Source organism: Hippocampus comes, unplaced genomic scaffold (genome assembly GCF_001891065.2).
Source record: "Hippocampus comes isolate QL1 unplaced genomic scaffold, H_comes_QL1_v1.1 scaffold91, whole genome shotgun sequence".
Lineage (NCBI taxonomy): Eukaryota > Metazoa > Chordata > Actinopteri > Syngnathiformes > Syngnathidae > Hippocampus > Hippocampus comes.
Genome location: NW_017805034.1, coordinates 1061687 through 1083750, shown reverse-complemented (window position 1 = coordinate 1083750; position 22064 = coordinate 1061687). Strand labels below are relative to the sequence as shown.

The 22064-nt window shown below is 41.6% G+C and overlaps 1 protein-coding gene across 1 annotated transcript in view; it reads right to left on the bottom strand.

Moving 5' to 3' along the window:
• The window catches only part of dnah9 (dynein, axonemal, heavy chain 9), a 119383-nt gene that overhangs the window by 67322 nt on the left and 29997 nt on the right, over nt 1-22064 (bottom strand). The window contains exons 31-44 of the mRNA XM_019863599.1: nt 21486-21611; nt 19200-19439; nt 17941-18101; nt 13001-13157; nt 9859-9963; nt 7200-7357; nt 6801-6939; nt 5439-5726; nt 3690-3900; nt 3469-3596; nt 2838-2946; nt 1785-1932; nt 815-989; nt 3-176 (exon numbers count right to left, since the gene is read on the bottom strand). Of these exons, the coding sequence (XP_019719158.1) occupies nt 3-176; nt 815-989; nt 1785-1932; nt 2838-2946; nt 3469-3596; nt 3690-3900; nt 5439-5726; nt 6801-6939; nt 7200-7357; nt 9859-9963; nt 13001-13157; nt 17941-18101; nt 19200-19439; nt 21486-21611 (2319 nt within the window). The remainder of the gene's footprint in view (nt 1-2; nt 177-814; nt 990-1784; nt 1933-2837; nt 2947-3468; nt 3597-3689; nt 3901-5438; nt 5727-6800; nt 6940-7199; nt 7358-9858; nt 9964-13000; nt 13158-17940; nt 18102-19199; nt 19440-21485; nt 21612-22064) is intronic.

Below are 22064 nucleotides of genomic sequence, written 5' to 3'. Positions count from 1 at the left end.
ACCTGAAGTGGGGTGTCGGCGTCCATCTCAAACATTGGCACCATTTTGGACCAGGGTTCAAACTTCTTGCTCTCCGAGTCAACGTAGTAATCAAACACAGTGCCTTGGGATGGAAACTTGATGCTTTTGAACTCCGCCACCCACCACTTACTGAACTCCACTCTGTAGTCGACCAGCTTCATTCACACAGAGAGACCACGCGGGTTTCAGTCAATATCCTAAAATGGCTTCCACTCTGTGCTATATACTGTTTGGAGATATGGATCCGTGTGTTTCATTCAATCAGATATGAAAAAAAAAATTTCAATGAGAATAGAAATAAAAGCAATAAAAAAAAAAACAAAAAAAAAAAAAACCAGGCACTGCCCTAGCAGTTAAATAGTGAAAAATGAAAGGTGGCAGGCAGCCTTTATGCATCCATTTGTCTCCTTCAGATAGCGAGGTACAGTATCCTCATCACCTTCTGACTGACAGCACCTTGACTTCCATTTTTCCCGCTCAACTACTTGCTGTTGTGTCCCTGTAACCCCCTCCAACTCTCCAGTCGATAAAACCACTTAGCATTTAAATGCATCTGTGATGGGGAAATAAAGGAGAGTACATTTCTCCTCGGAGAGAGCAGTTTTTATCTTCCAACTTGTATGTATGGATCCCTCGTTTTCTCAAAGGGCCGCCATTTCTTCAATTCAAAACACATTTAAAATTACATTTTGTAGAAAGAGAGCTTTGCAGAAAAACCACAACGCTTCGAATAATATTTTCAGGACACAACGTTTTAGGATCTTTTAAATATGCCGAGATGCATGAACAGTACCTGGTCCTGGAACAAAGCTCCCCCAAAGGCCCACACAGCAGCAAAAACGAAATACAGCTCATAAAGTTCTTTTGCAGAGTCAGGCGGGACATTTTCCGGTGTCAGCAGGCACTCAAGCAAATAGCAAAGCATCTGGACCATACTCTGGTCAGGGATTGGGATGATCGTTTTAAATCTTTAAAAAAAAAAAAAAAAAAAGTGTCATCACACTGAAGAACAATCAAACTCACTCAAACATTCTACGCACGATCATATTATCACAGCCTATCCTCCCTTGTTTGCCAAAAACTCACCTATTTGCTGATTTCATTGTCAGGTATCACTGCGGCACCACTTTCTGGCACACTGGTGCCAAGGACCATTTTTTGAAATGAGTGAAGGAGCTTCATTTGGTGTTTGGTGTTGATTGAGACGATTTTATTATACCGTATTTTCCGCACTCTAATGAAAGGCCTATTTTAGGTGCATATAATGAATAGAAGCTACAATCGTGGCTACGGCTGCGTTGTGCATCCACTAGATGGAGCTACGCTATAGCGAATACAATACAATACAAAACAGCAGTATTTATATCGCGATTTCACAACCACTGCAGCTGGAACAAAGCGCTTCACAGAACATTTAAAATACGACATCCAAGGAATCAGAATATTGATCCGTATATAAAGTGCATCGGATGATAAACCGCACTGTTGGCATTTGAGAAAATTGAATGCTTTTAGGTGCAACTTATAATGTGGAAAACATGGTATTTGACATCATGGCACGGTGATGTATTCATTTTTTTTGGGCCTTACAAAAAGCAGCAAAATAATCTGCCTCCGTTTTTCTTCATTATAGACAGCAAGAATCCAAATGTTTGAGTCAGTTTGTTTCAGCCCAATACACCAACTCTGGCACCCTCCCTGCCCATATAATGGCAAATGCAGCCGTATCCTACTGATACTACGCGATAAGAAAAATCTTTCACCTCATTCTCATGGCCCCCAGGCAGGAGGGGAGGTACTTGTCGAATAGAATGGTCAGGTTAGCCTTCTCTGATTGCTCCTCCCTGCTGTCAATCCAGCTTGACACCAAAGGGTTCCAGCCCAAGTCTCCCGGATTTATGTACAGGATTCCTGAAGAGAGCGGGACAGATGGAACTTTAATTCATAATACCCACGTTGCATCCGCCCCCAAGTAGGATTGACACACATAATGGCTGATGAAATAAAACATGCTGTAGATACACTGTTGTTGTGATGTCAAATTATTCTCACGGTAATTAAATTGTCATGAATGCGAATTGAAGTCAGAAATGTGAGCCACAATAACATCAGCCTGACAAACTTCATACCACTGCGTTCCTGTAATAAAATGTTTACATCCCCTGGCCCCCCAAAAAACTGTACATGGGTGCATGAAAACCATCAGCAAAAATCAGCACCTATGTGCTAAATGCAAATTATTTCATGTGACGTTGCCTTATATTTGAGTGAAAGTTAATAGTGTGGCAGCTAAAAGAAAAAAAAATACTTGTCTTTTGAATGCAAACGCTTTGTTTCTAAGATTGACTGTGTAGGTTGAACATGTACTCACGAAATTGTGTTCAGTCTGGAACATCAAAAGGTCATGTAATTTATGGGGGAGCTCAAATCTCACTACACGTTATTCTAATTTTCAAATGGTGGTCGAAGTCATGACATATTTGTCCCTGCCCATCATAAACGCCCTAAAAAAACAAAACAAATTGAAACTACATTTTATGTTTAGAAAGATAACTAAAAACTAGCTTTCATTATCGCAAAAATATCATTTTGGTGGCAATTAATTTAATGCATCACCCTTTGGAGTTGATTGAAGTTGGCAATTTGGAATAATACAAGGGATGGAAAGCAAGACCATCCTATCTTAGACATCCACTTTTATTTTTTTGTCACTAAAATGAATAAAAACTGACAAAAAAAATCTCAATGAAATAACTATTCTAACTATAATCAAGATTCCAAAAATGAATATAACCCTGTACAGATCGATCGTATACCTGCTCTGGACACAGTTGCAGGGGTGGCAGTCCGAAGGTGGCTGATCTCAAATACCAGTCTCATTGTTGAGTTCAGAGGAATCCGTTCATTACTGGCCAGGGTCAGAACCTCGAAAAAGAAGAAACTGTAATTATATACGATATATCCACATACATTGGACTGAAGTTTGTGTCCACATTTCAATGATATACAATCAGATGTATTTGCTATTATGATTTGTATGACATTGCCTGCAGGCTAAGATGAGTGACCGTATTTTCCGCACTATAAGGCGCTTCGGAGTATAAGGCGCACCTTCAATGAATGGCCTATTTTAAAACTATTTTCATATATAGTGCGCACCACATTATAAGTTGCATAAAACAGAAGCCGCAATATTGGCCCCGGTTGCGTTATGCATCCACTAGATGGAGCTTCGCAAAAGGGAATACAAGACAGCTTCATTTATATTTTTCACAACCGCTGCAGCTGTAACAAAGCGCTTTCAAGAACATTTCAGAATATGGATCCATATATAAGGCGCACTGTCAGCTTTTGAGAAAATTGAATACTTTTAGGTGTGCCTTATAGTGCGGAAAATACGGTACTTTGACAAACACGACATGTACTCTTTTAATGTAAAGTCAGCACCTTGTTGTCATCCATGACTGTGTTGAGTGACTCAATCCACATTGGGTCAATGTCTCCATCCAGAACGATCCACTTTGGTCCACTGTGACTGATATTGGAGAGTTCACGCATTATCGAAGAAAACAAACCTGCGAGATACAATATGCAAGCATTTTGGGTCAAATCGGGTCATTCCATAGCTCAGATTGGACAATTGGTTCAATGAATGAATCCCTCGTCACCATCTTTCCACTCTCTGGTTGACGGGTTGATGATGCCAAAAAGCTCATCATTCGTCACAGCTTTTGGGTTCAGATCCACCCACACGGGTCGACGTTTTGTGTTCTGGTACGTTTTTTGGAGTGACCTCAGCACCCGGCTTTTCCCAGTCCCAGCATTCCCGATCACAAACACAGAGTGACGCACGCTCAAAAGCTCTTCTAGTTGAACCACCTAGCACAACAGATAGAAAGAAATACTGAAGAATGTTTTGTATAAGAATCGCAAAAAAAAGACACAGAGTGAGTGACTGTTTTCTTCCTCTGATTCATCTCCTCATCCTGAACATTTTGTGACTGTCCGTGCTTGCATAAGTGAAAAGGACGGAGACCTGCTCTGTTCTCTAATATAATCTTGTTTTTGAGGCGAGGCATCCGCGGTCTGACACTGAGGTACGTGTTTTAATAATTCATCGGACTATTTTACATTTCACTGAATGGTTACCGCTATTTTTCCACGCTCCCACCTCCCACTCGTAGTTTTTCAATACTGAACTCCTTTGGGTCCACATATGCGACAGTAATCTGGGGGTTGGACCAATAATGAGCACACTTGGGAAGCAGTTGTTGATTTTTGTTGAGGACTATTGTTACTTTGGACACATTCTATAGGGTTAAAAAAATGTCCATCGTTTGAGAGTGAACCATCGTATTGAATAACATTTCCGTAATTGTTTCGCTGATCCCCTGAGTTCAGAAGGGACGCGAAAAGCATGTGCGAGAAGAGAGAGAGAGAGAGCGAGAGAGAAAAAAAAAGGGCTTTCTTCCCATTTTCGACTCCAACATACAGATGGCGAGCTCAATCAATGCCATATCGATGTTGCTCCTCGGGGTTCCTCATCCGCTTCCATTCAGCGAGAGCCCAGGTGGCTTTCCACTCTCAAAGGCCCCGGCTGATTACAACTTTGATGTGAGCGAGTCGAACGCTAGCACGGGCTAATGCTAAAGGCATGCAGTCTTTCTCACTCTGCTGCTTTCCCCCTTGTGTTGCGTGAAATCAAAAGGTTGGCTGCACAAACAAAGACAGTAAAAGTTCAAGCTCTGGAGGGGGCGGGATGGTTGTTATTGATCGCGCTGCCATTCTCTCGCTCTCTCTCTCTTTTTTTTTTCCTCTTTTTTTTTCTGTGGCTGTCTCGCACAATGCCAAGGTTAAGTTGTATGTTGCAGTCCCGGCCACCATTGATGTTGTGTGATGTGGTTTCCGTATCCATTTGACCTGAGGCGAATTGCACTTATTTTCCCGTGGTCCCGTGTTCATCCGTCTCTGACAGAAGGTGCCTTCTTCCAGGCATGTGTTATCAGTTTGTAATATAACGAAAGGCACGGGATCGGCAGTTCAGGCAGCCGAAGCCTCATCGCAGTCAACCACTGGCGTCTGCAATATTTGCGCAATTCATCCAAAAATCTCAGACATGTTGGACACTAATGGCCCTTTCCCAACGGAGGATTAGGATGAGGAGTAAACAGGTTTTGGTGAGAACTAAGATAAATCTGAATGAAAGTGCCACAACTGTAATATCTTTCTAAATTGTTAAAGATGAAATCCCATTAAGGGACTTTGTTGCTACTTCTCAGACATCTTGTGATTGCATTTTTTCCCCCCCTCTGTCCTTGGTCTCGCAAACAGCTTGCACTCGTGTGCGTTTTGAATTAATTGTCAACCAAATCAAATCCGATGCAGCACAGGCAATCAAGAAATTAGGTTTACTGCACCTTGAGTACAAAATTTTCCTCAGCCTGCAACTTCATGTCAAGAATAGATTCCTTCACATGCTTCTCAAAGTGCAGGTCTATTTTCCTGGGGACATCCAGAGCGGGGAACAGGTCACCTATCAACCCCATGAATACAGGCATGTCATCCGTGACAATTTTGGGGATGTTGAAATCTCTCAGGGCTCTCATCAATACTTGATCCTCAGCTCGGCTGGTATCTCCTCTCTTGAGTGAACCAGCGACCACCAGTACAGACTTGATGGCACGGAGGCCCCAATCATAGTGGTCCTTCGGAGAAAGAAGGAAGATGCAGTCATAGTTAGTAGTACACTGGCAGTAGAGCGCTTCACATAGCTGACATGGAGCTGGGTGGAATCACCTCCCAGACTATGATCAAGGACAGGTTGAATGTTACCATCCGCACTGATAGAAAGCAACATTGAGACAGTGTTTACTCTTTTTTGGGCGTGGCGTGTCTACACCACGCCACCCCCCCCCAAAAAAAAAGATGACTATAAAATGGGTGAATATATAAATCCATCCATCCATCCATTTTACGATCCGCAAACCCCACACAGGGAGGCCGGAGCTGGAATTCAACCCGGTACCTCTGCGCTGTGAGGTCGACGCGCTAACCACTGGTCCACTGGGCCGTGAATATATAAGTATTAATACATTTATTATCATTATTATAATTTTTTTTACATATTTTTTTTTTGCGTATGTAAAAGAAAAAAAATCAGCTTTTAAATCTAGATTGTATTGGAACACCGTATTTATGCAAAAGCATTGGAACGGGCAGAACTCAGATTGATTAAAAACCTTGTTCAGTTAAATCCTGGATTTGGTTCAGAGACATTGTGGATGTTTGAAGAGTATTGCTTAAAAACATGCACAAAGACCGAGAACTGAGCATGGGGAACGACTGCCGTAAAAACACTCATCTCAGCAGTGCGACACCGTCTCTCTGTTGTTTGCTTGGCGACAGACTCCCACCATTTCAACTGTTGACAGGCGTTACCGTTAACCACGGCCATGTCGAGACGTCCCCTGCGTCTCCCAAACAGGAAACAAAACGGCTTTGTAAAAGGCTGCATTGTCACAGACTTTATGTTTGACTGCTGCCGAATGAAGCTCGTGTGCAAAATTGGCCTCATGTGACAATAAGCGTGACTGAGAAAGGTCGTGGGATGCAACTGGATAACTTGCTGCGTTCGGCATTGTTTGGGTGGGGAAAAAGCGCCTTGCGGCCTTTACAGTAAATACAAATATAGAGGAAAAAAATCCATCTGTGACTTCTTTCTTAGGAAATATCCCATGTTAGAATCTGGTGATCCACAGCTATGAACAGGAATTGACTACCTGTTTTGAAAGAAGCTCTTTGCACAGCGTGTAGAGCGTGATAAACTTCCGAGCAAGAACCCGTGCATCGATGAATCCCTCAGCCACCAACATGATTTCACAGATCAGCTCAAAGTCTGGCACCACCATGGCACATGGTCTGAGGAAAAAAAAAAAAAAAACAAATGGAAAGAAAACACTGGAATATAAGATCGCTTCGACTATACGATCAAGTAACGGGATCAAATTGAATGACATATTTCGTGAGCTCTGCATTGATTTATCAATGTGAGGAACAAGTTTGGCTCACTTTGAACATTCATTGGATATGTCTGTGACTGTCTATATGAAATATTCACCAAGGAGGCATGCTGCTGTGACACCACTTTTCGCAATGCTGCCCTCAGCCGTTTGACTGACCTGAAAAGAGCCTTCAGGTTCTCAGGAAGCTCGGTCCGACCAGCGTAACCAGGATTCATCGTGATGAAGATGCCCACAGTTGGGCAAAGGTTTATGTCTTGGCCCATGAAATTAAATCTCTGTTTCTTATCTCGAATGGCGTCCTGAATACTTTTGACCTGCACAACAGCACAAAAACAAACTTTGCATCCGTTTTTTGGGTGCAAACAGTGATCACAATTCTCAGATTTTAATGAATCATAACACGTGAGCCAAATATCACCATAGAATTCTCCCTTTACGAGAAAGTTTGAAGGCGAAGCGGTTTCGCATCTTTTGCAGACACAAACCTTGAGAAAATCAAGCCCATGGAAAACGAACAGTCGGAAATTGGGAAATAATAAATAGCAGAATCAGAGAAAAGTGATCATCTTTCAACGGTTTCCAAAAGCTGTTTCGCAGTTTCCTTGGGTTAGAATAATACCCTCAAAAGGGTTCGACTAATGTGGTCAAAGAGTGTAACGCAGTTGACAGCTGGAAAGAGGAAGAACATCGCCTCATGGATGAGTTCTCGGCAACAGATCACTCACTCGAATTAGCACAAGAGAGAGAGAGAGAGAGAGAACAGGAAAAAGAGAAACTTGCTGCATCACAAAATGCAAAAGTAGGGCATCCAATTGGCTTATTTTTAAAGGGGATGATTGTCTCACTGCAGGTACACTTTGCATATTCATGGTGAACCCTACGTTGGGCACTCATCAGAGTACCGTATTTTCCGCATTATAAGGTGCACCGAAAAGCATTCACTATTCCGACAGTGCGTCCTATAATCCGATACGCCTTATGTATGGTGTTGCTCTTTTCCCCATTGAGTTGTTTCCCCTGTTCGTGTGTTCCGATGCCATCTAGTGGTGATTATTCGCAGTTTGTGAGCTCTGCGTTGCTACCATGAAAGTAAGATAATACCAAAAGCATAACTAAACGAAGGAAGAAGGAGACAAGCAAGACCTTTAACGTAGACAAACCTATATAGATAAAATCCTAATGTAAAGGTAAAAACATATAATAATAGTAATTATAACAACAAGATGCCATTCTGGATAAATGTGCACATAGTGTGGTAGGACTTTAGAATATTGATATTACAAGTGTGTGTTGGCTGAAATTAAGCTCGAATTTAGCCAATTTATCTTTGTGAGATCGCATCTGGCGGCCGTCTGTTTGCATCTGCTTTCCTGATATGGGACTCACCCCGCCACCTGCGTCAAAACAGACCCCACTGGTAATGTCGGATGTCACCCTGCCATGGTAGCCGTTTCCGCTTTTAGAGGATGGATTAGTTGTGCCGGGCTATGCTTGCTAGGGTGGGAGTTTGCTCTGTGTCGCAGGCTTCGCCGATGCTGGCCAAGCGGTGAAAACAGGCTGCTGACTGTCACAGCACAGATTTGATGCTCCTCTCTCTCAAGGTCTACTTCTCCACATATAAGGTACCATGATTTATTATTCATTAAAACCTTGCAACACCTAGTCATTTCTGTGGCTCTTTAAAATTCTCCACGCTCACTTGCGGGGGTCTTGAAGAGAAGACTGCTTGACTTTCATTGCAAGCTATAACAGAAAGGCAAGGGCATAGCACTGACTGTTTTATAGAGCTGTGACTAATGAGCCAGGGGACTCGGGAGCACCGGCACCATTATCAACACGATCGTAATCAGCATCTTTATCAGTTGTATATGATGCGACATGACAGTGTTCCACTTACATGAAAATCATGTCAAAACGGGCAAAGGCGGGATTACGAATGCACGTGAGACCGCGGCCACAAAGAAAGGCTTCTTTTGATGCGGGAGAGCAGAATGCGCAATGACAGAAGAGCCGACATCAGCCGAAACATAGAAACGGCCTGACTTCTAACGGGCTAGCTAGGTCAGGCGCGTTTATACTTGTGTGTTTCTATGTATGAGGTGGAGGGATGGTGAAGACTGGAGCTGACTGGATCATTGTGACAGAGAGCATGAAAAAGACTGAAAACCCATCCCTGAGTCTCGACACAGTAGTTGGTACTGCTAATGTCGCTGTTATGAGGAAATGTGTTCTCACTCATGATTGGCATGGATGGTGAACGATTCATTTATTATTTATTTGAATGCGCTGAACTTCCTTTGATGCTGAAACTACAAATTAGCGGACTGCAATCGCACAGTTGATTTGATGGTGCCGCTCAATCTGGCAGCAATCGCTTTGGATGATTCGTCAATGCTTACTTGCGCCCAATCCACACAATTCATTAACCGGCAATTAATCGATGATCGCCGTCATCCCAGGTTTTCGCCTGATTTCGGTCGGAAGTCGCATCCGTTTGAAGTTACAGTTTTTTAAAACTCATTCAGTACCAGCCAATTCTGGACCAAGTCTGAAAAGACGTTTAAAAACGTCTTAGGGAGTGAATGAGTTAATGTTCCAGCAAGACAAAATGTAACTAATTGCAATAATGTAGAAGTGAATGGTGTAAATACAATTTGTGGCTATTTTTTCCAAACAAATTGGTTCGACCACTTGACAAATCAGATTGAGGCGGGGGAAAGGAAACAAAAAAGCTGTGGCGCAAAGGCACATTTTCAGAGCTCACAGACTTAAACCAAGAACATGAATTTGAGGGCAGAACATGACATATTCTTACCTGGACGGCCACCACGGACAGCACCTCCACTGAGATCCTGTTGAATTCATCAAAACAGCCCCATGTGCCCATCTGAGCCAGACCTTTGTAGATGTTTCCACAGGACTGATGGACAGAATAAAAAGAGAACCGAGAGGATGAATATTCAAATGCACTGTCAGGATAGACACAGAGTGCAGTCAAGACTACAAAAAAAAAATGGCAGTATGTTACAAATATATTTCTTCATTTGGAAAGTCTGAAAGATGGATGCAAGCACAATAATGTACAGTACATGTTGCCCATAATAATTTTTTGACAAGTTCATACTTTTGTCTTCTTCCAATGTACAACCTTGTGGCAAAAAATGCATACCTGTCTTGACAAATTACCTAAAAAAACATTTTAGGGTGGTGGGGCAGGGGATTTTAATCCTAAAATACCAGCTGTATGATACAAATTATCATTCCAAGAAAAAAAAAATGTAGGGTGATGAGTGATTATTTGTCTTTGCTCAAAGATGAGCAATCAGTTTGGTTGCTAATTTGACCACATTAGTATAAATATTTATACATTTCAAATTCACCACCATGAAAACCACAGTTTGTTATCACTCTGCGATTACGGTATAAAACCAAGCACTCTGGAAAAAATATTGAAGCTGGTGGAAAACACTCAAAATGTCAACTAGCACTCCCTTTAAAAACACAATAATGCGAACATTAAAATTGGAATTTACAGGCTTAAGATACTTTCATTTTTTAAACTTTTTTTGGGGGGGGGGGGGGGGTAGCCTTTAGAAAGTCCAAAGTGGTTTCAGCGATTTATGTAAAAAACTAAAATAATATTGCAAAATGACCATTTAACAGCAGTGGGGAAGCGACGGTCCAAATATCGCTTCGCTAATCCGTACATCATCAGTGACACCCAAGACTGCGTTATGGTTGGCTAAATGATTGGATCAACACCGGATTGCAGTGCACCAACACCCTTATCCTGCATATGCTGCATTTTCTTTCATGACAAATAATGCATTATTCACTGAAGAGTACAGAAAAATGGTTTGAAAAAAAAAATGCTAACTCATGTGAAAATAATCACATATACTGACACCAGTATTAGCATTTATTCTTTGTCCATGCCTAAGCCTTTCGAAATTCAGGGACGCTGACAGTATAAACACAAGTCAGTGACATAGAAATGAAATATCAAGGTAAACACATGTTTCAATGTGTTTTAATATATGTGGGGATGGGGTGTGGGAGGGCCCAAAAATATATAAAAACATTATCAGAATATTTGTATGGATATTGTTTAATATTGTTTGATGTGAAACCCCTAATATAAAGTTGACTACATATTAACCGTTTCATGCACCCTGTAACCTGATCAACTGTCCACTGTCGTAACGACTCTCGCTAAAAGGGTTAAAGGCCATTGTTGTTGAACTCCAAATTGTATCTGCGAGTACTATACAGTACAGCTGTGTATGACTTCCTTTTCAGTTCAATGAACTGCGTCCAAATGCCCTTTTAGTCCGTGATGGTCAAATGAAGCTTCATGAAGCACTTTTGATTTTTTTTCTTTTTTACTCCTCTAGACAAGCACTCTATGTTTAAAGATTCAGTGGAAATGTAATAACTTCCCATTGCACTACTCTTTGTCTTTAACCGAGAGCGCCATCTAGAGTGCTTAGTCAAACTTCATTTTCCCCTCCCTACTTTCAGTACGACAGGCACCTTCAGGTTCGTCTATTTTTGATATTATATCTTGCTAGCCGATGTCAATTCATTGCTGGATCACATAAACAAATAGACGATATACACCCTCTCATAAAACAAGATCCTCCCAGCAAAACGAGCAGTCGGAATGCTTCCCACCCACATTTAACTTTTTTTATTTTTTCTAGCATCAACTTTCTGAGTTATGAATTGTCCTCTAGGGAGTAGCTGGAGCAAGATGAAGGAGGCAGTTGACTTTTCTCCAATTACAAGCCAAAAGGAATCCTTTCCTGACGCAAAACACAGATGACTGGAGGATTGAGTCAACTTGTGAGCGCATGAGAATGCGTATGTGAGTGTATAAGTGAATATGACTTGTGATTTTTTTTTTTTTTTTACTCCTCTAGACAGCACTCAATGTTTAAAGATTCAGTGGAAATGTAACAACTTCCCATTGCACTACTCTTTGTCTTTAACCAAGAGAGCCATCTAGAGTGCTTAGTCAAGCTTCATTTTCCCCTCACTACTTCCAGGACGACAGGCACCTTCAGGTTAGTCTATTTTTGATATTATAACTTGCTAGCTGATGTCAATTCGTTGCTGGATCACATAAACAAATAGACGATATACACCCTCTCATAAAACAAGATCCTCCCAGCAAAACGAGCAGTCGGAATGCTTCCCACCCACATTTAACTTTTTTTATTTTTTCTAGCATCAACTTTCTGAGTTATGAATTGTCCTCTAGGGAGTAGCTGGAGCAAGATGAGCTGGATGGAGCTGACTTCTCTCCAATTACAAGCCAAAAGGAATCCTTTCCTGACGCAAAACACAGATGACTGGAGGATTGAGTCAACTTGTGAGCGCATGAGAATGCGTATGTGAGTGTATAAGTGAATATGAGCAATAGTGTGGGGCTGGGATGCCAGGTGGTAGAGCCCATGTTCCTCCTGGAGTATATTAGCACTTCTTTTTGACACCTTGCTGGGATGTGTATAGCCAGGGGTGCTGTATGCCTGGATACTGTAATGATGCACCTGTCTGGGGAAGCGGGAGGTAGCGGCATTGCGAGATTATGTTTATGCCGCCTTTGACCACTCTATATGCAGAAGGTGTGCAAGAGTATACATGAGTGAATAATAAATCAGTTTGCAGCCGGGGTGGAGGGAGGGCATTTTGACAAGGCTCGGTGAAGAAATAACTGTCAGGTTGGAGCAAATCAGCTCTACTTCCAAAGGGGGGGTGGGGGTGAGAAAAAAAAAGAAAGATGAAAAGAGGGAAGATGAAAAAAGAAGGGCGGGGAAGATGGTTGACACGTTGAATGACAAATGCATACCATAATGTTGACAGACATAACGATGGAAAGCTATAGCATGGGTCGGCAGGGAGCGGGCACTCGAGTTCAAATGTAAAAGCCGCCGCGTGTGGACTTGTTGACTCACTTTGTAGTCCATTTGCTCAGAACAGTTGAATACATAGACCATGATGCCGAGTGCTCGCCCCAGGTCTTTGGTTGTCTCCGTCTTCCCTGTTCCAGCGGGCCCTGCCGGAGCTCCACTCATTGTCAGGTGCAGGGACTGAGTCAGGGTGATGTAACATCTAAATGGGAAGCAAAAACACAATTCACCACAATACACTGGAGTCCGCAGTGAAAAAAAACTAAACAAAACATTGGACTGATTAAGTGACTTGTTTGAGCGCTAACAAATAGAAGCAATTGTCACAGTTTTCAGCAAATTATCTCCAGGGTTGTTGAATTACCACAGGGAGAATGAAGCAAGTCAGTTACGACGGTGTCTGCAAGAATGGAACCCAGAAGCGTGATCTCTTAAAACCTTTATTTTTTTTATTTTTTGTCATTTTGTAGCACTTTATTTGTGTTTATTTTATTGCAGTTCTGTGTAGAGCACAATTCACGAATAACGTTATTCAATCCAAAGATATGTCGTCGTAAACTTGATTTCTTTGAAGTTGACTGGCCCGCATTGAGCTTCTCGACGCTTTTTGAGATGAGGACAGCAATTGAAAGCGAAGCCCTGGTGTCCGACATCAGTGTGTGACTTCACCAAATGTTCGTTTGGATAATTGGACAACACACCACAGAGACACTCCAAAATCTTCGTCAAAGCCCTTTTAGAAGAGTGGAAGTTATTTTATTATTTTATCTGAGGGGAATGACGGGGAGAAACTCGGTATGGAATCAGGCGCCCCCCCCCCCCAAAAAAAAAACCTTCAAATTACATTCCAGCCACCATGTCAGTCCAAATAACAAACCCCTGGCATTTATATTCTTATGAGCAGAAGAGTTTCCCTGCGTTCGCTGAGCAGTCATTGGACATAACCTCATTGTATGATAATGGAATCAGCTTCTGTGCTCTTTGATTAACATACAAGCTGATTAGCAATAGCCGTGATTTCTCCTCCGACAGGACCTGCCGGTACTAACAAACAGTTGACCAGTTTCATGTCAATAAAAGCAGCAGCGGAATGAATGTGAACTGATGGAGACAATCAAGGCATTATCGATCCGGGTGATAAACACAACCAATGGCTTGCTTTCGATAGCAGTGGAGCAGTCATTTTAATGAGTTGCTGGTTAATAAATGATGTATGGAAGAGGGTTGGGGGGGGTGGGTGGGTAATATTGAAAAGCATCAACGGAGACAGAAAATGGGAGAAGACAAATGATCCCATCTGGAGACAGTGTATCAACCAAATACGAGTGCCAACAGGCTTTGTCCCACGAAATATGTGCAGAAATCTCCCATTCTGTCATCTCAGAAGCTGGACTTTGACTGCTTTTAAATCCATCCCAAAAGAAAACGGCGATATATCAGTCATCCCCGTGAATCATCACTCTACCCCTGCGTTTCTCTGCATTCGCTTTGTGTGTACAGTGGTACCTCTACTGACGAAGTTAATTGGTTCTTAACGAGAAAAATTTGTAGGGATGCGTTTTCCATGTAAATGCCCTAATCCGTTCCAAAACCCCAAATTTCAGATATAAATGTTTTCTAAAGCATAAAAATGCATCAAAATATGTAACAAATACATGCTACAATTAGATTATTGCACAATAAAGGAGAGTTGTGCATAATGTAAAAAACAAAGAAGAAAAATGATGGCGATTTAACTTTTGACTGCATCCACATCGTTTTTTGCCCTCTTTAGTACATGTACTCTCTCAGAAGTGGTTTTTGCCTCGTGTTTTGCAAAAAACTGACCCAAGGATGTTTGCTTTTGTTGGCTTTAAGAATCCTTAGGAAATGTCCATGGCAAACATGAGCATAGTGAGCGATCTGACTGGTGAACGTTTTTTCTGGCTGATTCACATTCGCTATCGGAACACCACGTGGCCCGAGGGGCGAGTGACGAGGACGCAGTGTTGATCGATCTACACATATGGACACATACGGTAGAAGTCCCTCTTAGTCAATGGGATACCAGGATGATGCTCGGGAGTAGCGTATGGCAGAGCAGCTATAAGTATGTTGCGCTCAAGGAAACTCATAGCTGGGAGTAACAACCCATAACGTATTTTTACCTTTCGTATCTTGAAATTTCTTTCGTAACAAGAGGCAATATTTTTCTGTTGAGACGTTTTGTAACTTGAAAAATTCGTATGAAGAGACTTTCGTAAGTAGAGGTACCACTGTACATGTCAGTAAAATATTTCTGACACGACGCCACGGCTTTCAAACTTGGGCTGGAAAATGGTGCTGATATTTTTTTCTGCTGCTGTTGATTGAATTAAGTGATTGCTTTAATTTCACCCCTTTGAGGGACAGCGGTTACTAAGGTGGACGGCTTATCATGTTATCAGGTTACAGGGTGCATGAAAGGGTTAAAAATGAACCAGTCACAGAGAATTGTCGGAATAAATAGCTGCATATTGATCCGTTTCGTATTTGGTTAATCACTGGTTGGTCATTTGATATGTAGTGAGACATTGTTAACAGGATCAATGCCCCCACAGATATAATTATCGCGAAGTCACAACAACCCGGAAAGAAAGCGGTTTGAGCAAATGCGTTTTTTTTAAAAAGGTGTATCAAAGTGGTAGCACTTTTGCACTCATCAGTATTCGAGAAACGGCTCTCGGCTTCAAGAAGGCTGGCGAGCGCCGCTTTAGGTGATACCGTATTCATGTTTAATAATGGGATGCTTTTGTTTGACAGCGGGAAAACTATTAAACGCAAATAATTCCAGTTTTCAACTGACATTTTCTCTCGGGTTTTAACAGGGGGGGGTGTAACTTTAATACTGAGAGAGAAAATGACAAACAAAGACTCGCCCGTACTTCCTGACATTACATTTAAAGGTCGCCACAAAGCAAAATGCATCTTTTGGAGGGGGGGGGGGGCGTCATACGGTGTCTCACAGAAAAGCGACACAACAAATGCACGATTGTGGTTGGCTACTTATTTTTGTATTTGTGTACATCAAGAACAAACAACTCAGGACAGAGCATCTTTTGATGTGACGCCGCCCACTTTTTCAAGTGAGCAAAAGTATTGAAACATGTGACTGATGGGTGTTTGGAATTAGTCGCTCATGTGTCGCCCTTTTTTGATCGACTGCTTGAATTTTACTTTGGGCTTTGGGTTTGACTTGTGAAAATTCCGATGTGCTGTTCAGCAAACATGAGGACCAGAGGTGCTGTCGATGGGAAGAAAAGCAAACCATGTTGAAGCTGAGAGAAGACGGAAAATCGATTACAGCCGCAGCATCAACTTTGGTCATAGTCGATACAACAATTTGGAATGTCCTGACAAAAGGAAGAAACGACCTGAGCAACAGACATCAAACAAATCGCGTCAGAGCTGTGAAGAAACACCCAAGGACAACAGTCCGTGACATCACTGCCAACGTCCACAGGGCAAGGGTGAAGGTATCCCAACCCTCTTTCTAAGAAAACTTGGAAAGAGGAAATATACTTGTCATATCACCTGAAAAGGAGATTCGTGAGAGAAACCCCCAGAAATAGAAACAAGAACTGAGAGGGGCTGCAGTAAAGGCCTGGAAAAGCATTTGAAATGAAGAATGCAACAGTCTGGTGAACACTTGATGCAGCTGTATCCACCAAATATTAAAATATTATTCTTTTAATGTTTGTTCCAATATTTTTTTTTTACTTAATTGAAAAACGGGTGGCATCAAACAAAAGGTGCCCTGTCCTAATGTGTTTCACACATCTAGATGTAAGTACCGTGAAATAAAAGCCGGGATTCTGAAACGTTTTACTCTTATTTCTCTTTTGAGTTCTTAGCCATGTCGTCAATATACCTTGCCAATGATTTTGGTGAAGCCAGAACACTTGTATTGTCCATTTTTAAATGAGTGTTGTTTTTTTGTTTAGCTATCTTTAATCTGCTGAAGGTGCCTAATATATATATTTTTTTTTAAATAAAATATAATCCCGTTCATTGGATGTACTGCATGTTCCGTGTCGTCCAAAGAACGATGATTTGGGATATGCACGGTTTCCCCCTGCAGTGCGGCAAACACGCTTTTTAGCTGTTTCTCAAGTTTTGGATGAAATCGTTCGACAAAATGGCCCTTCATTCATGATCCATTATCAAAATGAACACCGTGGCTCCCAGCAAGGGCACGCAGCATATGGTGAATTCTCGCAACAGTGCCTGCTGATCTGGACATCAAAGCCCATTGTTTCTGCTTTATTCTGGCTTCAAATGGAATACCGGGTCAATCTGGCTGATCTGGAGATGCATAATCACACTCTTCCGTTTGCCAAATGGCTCTCCGAGGCAGGTATTTATCTCTGTGTTGTTAAAACTTTATCAGGAAGCCTGTGAAAACACGTGCTCGGGAACAAACAAAATGTTGGTCAAGTCCCCCCCCAGGTGAGTCAATCCAAACGCTTTTGCTTGCCACGGATGTCCGTTGTGATCCATAAGAAGATTACTGGAATCTTTTTTTTTGTGTCTTGGAACAGTGTGATCGACCCCCCAAAAATGTACAAATTAAAACTCATTCAGTCCCAGCCAATTCTGGACCAAGTCTGAAACGATGTTTAAAAACGTATTTGGGAGTGAATGAGTTAATAGAAAAATGCAACAGCAACAAAGGTCGAAAAATTGGATTCTCAACAAGACGAGCAGCACAATACCGACATTAGCGCCAAAAAGATATTGCCTGTTGAAGTCGGATATAATCGCAAATGTCGTACAGTATGGTGAGATTAAAAGCATTCAGTGTTTTTATTCATAAATGGACGTCACTTGGAAAACAAAAAAAAATAAATAACGGAAATAAAATGGACAAGCAGTTTGTCAACCGGGCCCAAATTCGTATCCATGTCAGAAACAATCACGACAGTGCAGTTGTTAAAGCGTGAACACAGCAAAAAACCCAAATGTACCTGTCTGTGAGAGGCGTGATGACGAGCCGTGGCGTGTTGCCCAGGTACTCATAGGAGTAGCAAAATTGGGCATCGCAGATATTTGCAAAACAATGCCTCTCCTTGTCATCCCAACGGTGCCTCAGCTGTGAAAGCCACACGAACGCCTGAGAATTCTCCACCTGGGATAAAAAAAATTAAAAAAAAAGCAAGTGAAAAGAAAGCCACAAATTGGTGGAAAAAAATCCCAAATAAGATTGTATTAGTCCTCACTAATTATGTCTCTTGTGACATATTGTACCTTGCATGGATTTAATGGGTGCGTTATTCAATGCTCATAGCTAGTGTCGGATTAACTCTTTGAGGGACAGAGGTCACTACAGTGGACAGTTTATCAGGTTACAGGGTGCAGGAAAGGGTTAATGTCATACCGTATTGTCCACATTAAAAGGCGCGCTGGATAAGGAGGCGGACCTTCAATGAAAGGCCTATTTTGTAATTTTTATTTCATACATTGGGCGCACCGCGTTATAAGACGCAATCTACAATGCAGCCACTAGATGGAGCTACGCTCAAGGAAATGCCAACAGAACGATCAGATGTCAGTAAAACGTATTTAATAAAGCAATGACACTGTTCACTTAACCAATAGCAAGTTACAACATTGACTCGTTAACGTTGAACTCTCTTGCCGCCGCTCTATTTCCGTGTTCAACTGCGTAACCCGATCACCTTAAGTTTGAACTCTGCGTTGTCAGCATGTCTCTAGCAAGTAGCCATTTTGGGGTTGACATATTACCGTAACGACCAGGCACAAGGCGCATCGGATTTTAAGGCGTGCTGTGAGCTTTTAAGAAAATGGAAGGCTTTTAGGTGTGCCTTTTAGTGCGGAAAATATGAGAGAGTAGTGTCTCAATATTGTTTTAAGAGCTTAAACATTGGGAAAAAAAAATCAAGTGCTTTCCTGTGAATCACTGAACTAATTTCAGTCAAATTCTCGATTGGATTTTGTCCTCCACATTGATAATCTTGTTGGTCCGGAGACAATATCCTGTTTCGTTTATGAGTATGTTTGGCTTGTTGTCTTTTTAAAAGACTCCAATTCAAGGGCATTTTCTTTTCGGAAACACGGTAAGGCTATGCGACCTTGTCAAAAATTGGGATTTATCGAAACAGATCTATGATCCACGGCTATAAATAGAAACGGTCTGAGAAACAGACTCCAGATCATCATGCATATGCCGTAAATTCTAAAAGATTGACAAAAGTCTCATTTTCACCTTCTGCGCAATCATCTTGGCAACCACATCTCTGGCGTGAACGTCGATTGTACAGATGGTCATGACCTTCTGGCGATCTCCAGGTGAAAGCTGGCCAATCAGCATAGAAATGAGGGTGTTTAGCTGAGACACCTGTTTCTTATAATACTCCTTGAGAGCGCCGTCGTTGCCTTCCTCCAGACGGGCAAAAGCCATTCCCACGTCGCTTGTCCACCAGATCTGAGTGCAGGTAAGTGCCACCTTGAAAGCAGACACAGAAAACATGATCACTGTTTGATGAGGCCCGTACGTTCGTGTGATTTTTATTTTTTTGAAAACAAAAGCGACTGAAGGTGAAACTTAAGTGGGAGGTTAGCCAAAAATAGACAGTTTATATGAACATTATGGATGTCCATATGCTTCACGCATAAAAATGGTGCTTTTACGGGTTCTTTTCATTGCATACAAAATTAATAGCACCCAGTCTTGAGTGTTTTTTTTTTTTAATGAATCTTTTGGGAAGGTCGCTTCCATAAATGCTACCACATGGTTGCATTTGACCCAACGTATTTCATTTCCTTCCGGTTGCTCATTCAAAGCAGAAATTTGATTCCTGATCGCTCTAAATAGAAAAAAAAAACCAAAAACGTGTTTTGTCTACCACTTAGGATGAGAGCGTTGATGTATGTCACAGCTGGAAAAGTGTCACTTGATGAACACCCCTAGTCGGAAAAAAAAAAAAAAAATCATCTGAGGTACATTTGTATTCATAAGTCATGCTCTCCTGAATTTTAAAATAGGCCAAAGAAAAGGGCAGAAGTGTTCTTGTTAGTAAAGGATGCAAATTAATCACGTCATAAAATATTCGCTAACTCATTTTGTTTTATGGTGGGGGGGTGTGGGTGGGGGAGGGGGTCACATAATTAACTCGAGAAGGCATTTCTACTTTGGGGTCGGCATTAAAAATGGTAAGCGTGATCAGCACTTCATTTGCATGACCGGTTTATAGATGGGTGCGGTGATTTACGCATGACATGTCAGATGACGAATATTTTCGTTGTTTTTATAAAGAACAAGAATGTAAAGATGCGCATGTGCAGCGCGATGCAGTTAGGAGCTAAAATGGGGTACAGATAAAAGACAAGACAATGCAGTCGCTGTCGCCGCCCGGGTAATTATCTGAAAAGTAATTAGACAACATTTTGGCAGTTCTCCAACAAGGTGCCTTGATAAGATGACAGCTAACTTCGCCAACCCAATCCATGATGATGACAGAATGTTTCTGATACTCGAAGCATCAATATCGCGGCGTGGGGACGACGGCGCAGTATTGAGGTTTAAGAGAGCAGGCGGCCACAGCGGGATCCCTGTTGCTGTACACTTCCTGAAAAATCCCCTTGCTTGAAATCAAACATTTCAACCGCAGGCAAATATTCTAATAGACTTCCGAAACTTTTTCGGCATGTTTAATTATTCTCATCGGGTGTATGATATTTCCACAGACGCCCTGTGAGTGACAGTCGAAGCTGTACTGTACTGGCTCTCACCCAAAGTCAGCTGGGATTGGTTCCAGCTTCGATGTGGCTGAACGGATGATGTTGTTTACCTTCCTGTCATTATATTTAATTATAACTTTCGGGAAATTAGCATTATGAACATTGGAAATTTTTTTTGCTGGTTCTCAAGCTTTTGACGAGTTGCGGTTCCCATGTGTGTTAAGAAAATATCTGATCCGCTTTGATTCAAAGTCAACAAGAATCAAACAATACAGCGTAGCGTTCGTCGCGTTGAAATGAATCCGTTTTGACGTGGTAGCTGGGTCTCATGCAAATAAGCCGTGACTTCATTCTTTTTTTTTTAATCGATATTTTACATTAATTAGTCTTGGCAAAGTTGGCCGTTATCAATCATCCCGATCATTTTTGCTCGTGTTAAATCCTACATTTCCAGTTTTCTGGAACGGCAAATAAATGTATCTTGTGTCGTTAATCTGAAAAGTACCTTTGTTCTTCGTGCTTACCCTACAATGATAAATGTTGTGAGCAATCCATCGGATTCACTTTAGATGTAAGGTATGAATCATTTTTATCATCAAATAAGGTCATCAGCCATCACTGACAGATAACACCTCCCTCACTAATCTGATCAATAGAATATCTTGCCGAGTAATAAATACATTTCTGGCATTTTAAGCAAAACAAATCTTTGCAAAGGCAGAACATTTGAAACAACAAAAGTAAAGGATCCCATTAGACTTTGCATATGTGTTTAATTTTGGGAGTGTTAGGCTTCATGTCATCATTTTACCTGAGCTGGATAATCAAACAACCACTGCTCTCTGGGGTTATCCTCATAGGTGGCCACTGACTCGGTCATCTCATGACGAACAGTGGAACGCATGGATTCCAGAACCTGGTTCAACCACACCTCCACCTTATACAAAAAAAACACACACACACAAGAAAATCTTCACACCCCTTCGAACAATTCGTCTTTCTGAATAAACGCTCATGAAATATGATCTCATCTTCCTGTCCATCACAATCAGAAATCCAGTTGTCTTAAGCTTATACCATGCAAAGAAGGACCGTATTTTTTGCACTAAAAATATATCGGGCGCACAGCGTTATAAGGTGCATAGAATCTAACATACAATAGTGGCTTCGGTCATGCTATGCATTCAGTAGATGGTGGTATGCTAAAGTGAATACAATACAATACAATACAGCTTCATATAGAGCCTTCACAACCACTGCAGCTCTAACAATAAGAATTGGTCACAAACACGGACATGAAACATATAAATATAAATGGGATTACGAAAGAATAAATGAAAGACAAAAAGTTATGAAGATAATTCAACAAAAAGGCACATAGACTGTGACA